Source organism: Elephantulus edwardii, unplaced genomic scaffold (genome assembly GCF_000299155.1).
Source record: "Elephantulus edwardii isolate Elephantulus edwardi_28Jun2011 unplaced genomic scaffold, EleEdw1.0 scaffold00039, whole genome shotgun sequence".
NCBI classification, from domain to species: domain Eukaryota; kingdom Metazoa; phylum Chordata; class Mammalia; order Macroscelidea; family Macroscelididae; genus Elephantulus; species Elephantulus edwardii.
Genome location: NW_006399789.1, coordinates 13,392,285 through 13,396,013, shown reverse-complemented (window position 1 = coordinate 13,396,013; position 3,729 = coordinate 13,392,285). Strand labels below are relative to the sequence as shown.

The 3,729-nt window shown below is 39.2% G+C and overlaps 1 protein-coding gene across 1 annotated transcript; it reads right to left on the bottom strand.

The window, feature by feature from the left end:
- Positions 1 to 1,174: 1,174 nt before the first annotated feature.
- Positions 1,175 to 2,218, bottom strand: LOC102870767 (trace amine-associated receptor 4-like). Its single transcript, XM_006885017.1, has one exon. It carries the CDS (start codon positions 2,216 to 2,218, stop codon positions 1,175 to 1,177), a length of 1,044 nt encoding a protein of 347 aa, XP_006885079.1.
- Positions 2,219 to 3,729: the final 1,511 nt, after the last annotated feature.

Genomic DNA, 3,729 nt, shown 5'->3' with positions numbered 1-3,729 from the left:
GCACATAACAACAACAACAACAACATATTTGAGTATAATCTACTCAATTTACATAGAAATAGTAATGAAAGTTGGGGCAGAGTTCCATGGCACTATTGAATATTTGAGCCAGATATCTTTTTGTGGTAGATGGCTGTCTTGTGTGCTAAGAATGTTTAGCAGCATCCATGTGCCCTACACTGATGATCTCAGTAGTACTTGCAGACTAGTTAATAATTAAAAATGTCACTACCTAATGCTAAATGACAACAGGTCACACAATTGACCTCACCTGAGATAGTTTTAGAGGCACTCTGGACTAGAATGACAATCCAATTTTAAGTGAATAATGAAAAGAAAATTATAAAGAACAAAGTTTAATAAAATATGTTTATAGTATAAGAAGTGTAAGAGAAAGAAAAAGATAATAGACATTCATTTAGGCATTAAATATTATCCTAAACTCTGAGAGATGGAAATTATTTCAGTTTTGTGGATGAAGTTGGTTCTGTAGGATAGCCAGTATGTGCTCTCACATACGCATAGGCATGGATATCTCCTGCAAGTATGCACACAAGCAGAATTTGTATACAGACCAAAACTATGTACCAGGTGAAAGAGTATTTCCTACTTTTTATTTATTGATAATTTATATTTAATAAAACAGTCTAATTTTATCCAAAAATTGCAAACCTCACATTAAATCACCTTTGGAAAGAAGCATGTTTGAGTCAGAACCAATGAAATTGAAAATATGTACAATACTAGGCTTCTTGCTCCACCTTCATGAAAACCACATGTTCCAAATTGATTCATCTTGCATTTTCAAGCTGTCTAAAAAAAAAAAATCTGATAAACTCAGCTATATGTAGCTGTTAATGATTGAGAAGTTTTACTCTATCCTCTCTTCTTGAGATTCCTGCCTGATTTACGTCATTGGGTGAAATTCTAAATCACTAATTGGAACAGCTCAGGAACCAACAAGCATTGGCAGAAAGTTTGGTTTTCTTGGAGGTGTATTCCCTAAGATTTCAGGAATTGGCTGCAGTAGTGGTTTAGACCTGACTGTCTTGGCATACCTGTGTCTGTTAAAGTGGCAGGAGGAATTCGATAGCTGAATTTCTGTCTTAAGAGAAAGGGCCTTCATTCTGTATAAGAGAAAGAGGATCCTTTATCAGAAAATAAGGGCCATTACCTAACCATGTGCAGGAAACAAGCTGAGGGTAGAGGAATCAGGGCGGAAGATCATCCCAGTGACAATCATTCTCAATGCCTTGCGAAACCAGGGATAAAACATGCCATATATGATGGGATTGAAGGTAGAATTGAAATAACCCAGCCAGAGGAAGACATTGTATAAATCTTCCGGAGTTGTAAAATTAATGAAAGGGTCTGTGATTGTCAAGACGAAGAAGGGTAACCAGCACAGCACGAACACTCCCATGACTATGCTTAAAGTCTTGGTGGCCTTGCTTTCCTTTTTGGATGAAGCTTTTGTTTTGCTTTCTGACCCACCCTGTTTTGTTTTAGGACCTGTACCAATTTGCTTTGCATGCTTCCTGGCTACTGTGAAAATGTGAATGTAAATGCCCACCATTACTGTGCCAGGCAGAAAGAATGCTATGAAGGAGGCCAGCACACCCCAGAGCCTGTTAAATATCAACACGCATAATCCTGTGCAGTCAATGGCTGCAACAAAATCTTCGGCACCAATTAAGTTTAATTCAGAGAATACCAGCCCAAAGGCAAAAAAGACAGGGATGGACCAACTGATGAGGAGAAAGACCTCTATGACAGGAATAGTAATTTTGGTGACATAATGCAAAGGGTCACAGACGGCATAATAGCGATCAACTGAGATGAAGCAAAGGTGAAAAATGGAGGTGGTGCAGAGCATGATGTCGCAGCAGCTGTGGACTTTGCAAAAGAGGTCCCCAAAGTACCAGCAGGACTCAATGGATCTGATCATACTGAAAGGCATGACCACACAGCTCAGCAAGAAGTCAGTGGTGGCCATGGACAGGATCAAGAAGTTGGTCGGGGAGTGCAGTTGCTTGAAGTGGGCAATGGAGATGATGACGACCATGTTGCCCAGCATGGTCATCACTATAGCGCCGATCATGAGCACGTACATGGCGAAGACAGTAAACACCGACCTCACATTTTTAGGGCATGAATTGTTAACAGAAGGAAAGCAAAATTGTCCTTGTGTGGGGCCCCATAATTCAGGAGAACTCATTGCCTTTTTCTTAGGCGTATAAGAAGTCTTTTTCAGTGGCACTGTATTCCTCTTATTCTGTAAAGGAAAGAAGAAAAAAATAATAAAAATCGTTGACAGTACAATTTTTCATGAAGATCAAGCAAGTTGTAATTCCAATTTCAAGTTCAAACTCAATTCCAGCAAGGAAAGGTGCTTCTCACTTGTAATGTACTCAAGAATCAGCTGAGGGCCTAAAATACAAATTCTTATTCTTCCATGGGAACTAAGAGTTTGCATTTCCCATAAAATCCTAGGAAAAGTCACTGCTATTAGTGCAGAGAACACCCTTTGAGTAGTTGAAGTCCATAGGAAAGTAAATGAGCCAAGATAAAACCACCTGAATAACCAAGATAATGTGTGTTCTAGGAGGTTTCCATTCAAAAATCCACCAACAGGTCAAGAATTTTACCTATCACCCTCACTACTGTAAGATTTTTTTTTTAATTATATGGTGTTTCTCTGGAGACTAAGGTGCCCCTGATATAGGTCTTGGTCTTTGCAATCGCTTGTTATGCATCAGAGAGTTGGACAGTGACTAGGGAGGACAGAAGGTGAATTGATGCCTTTGAGCTATGGTGCTGGAGAAGAGTATTGAATGTACCATGGACTGCCAAGAAAACAAACAGATTCATCCTGGAGGGGGTTAAACCAGGCTACTCCTTGGAGGCAAGGATTCTGGTGCTTCATCTGACATACTTTGGACATGTTGTAAGGAGAGACAGGTCCTTGGAAAGGGACAATGTTCTTGGTAGGGTGGAGGGACAGCGCAAAAGGGGAAGACCCTCTATGAGGTGGATTGATTCAGTGACTGGGGTAATCAGGATGGGTGTGTCAGAGACAATGTGATTGGCACAAGATAGAGTAGGGTTTAGGGCTCGCTATGAGCCGCAAACGACTCGATGGCACATAACAGCAACAACAACATCAATAGATCAAATTTTATGCATAAAAACAAATGAAAAATATTGGAGAATGCTAGCAGGAGGATTCTTGATAAAGGAGAGCCTGCTAAAAATGGGAAGATTTTTGGTAAAATTGATTGACAGAGTGAAAGCAACAATGGACTCAAATGTTGCACAGTGACTATAGTCCACCGCTAAGTAGGGCTTCACCAATTAAGGATGTAGTTGTTATGAGCCAAATTGACTCAATGGTGCCTAACAACTGATACCACAATTTAGTGTTTAGCTTAAGTAAGAATTAGCATTTTAAAATGACTTATTCTCCTTCAATTTCTCTGTAGGCATTGGAAAAGCTTTTGGTACTGTGATTATTATTAATCAGTAAGGAATTTTTTCTATGCTTCACATGAAAAACATAAAAAGGAGTTAGAGCAATATTATGTTTACTGAAACACAAACTAAAACTCCTATGTCTGTACATGAATAGTTTTTTAAAAAATAGTAAAAATTTCAAGTGATTGTTGTTGTTGTCATGTGCTGTCGAGTCGCCTGTGACTCATAGCGACCCTATGTACAACAGCCCTAAAC

Coding starts and splice junctions, on each gene's coding strand:
- LOC102870767 (XM_006885017.1), bottom strand. CDS start 2,218: ATGAGTTCTCCTGAATTATGGGGCCCCACACAAGGACAATTTTGCTTT.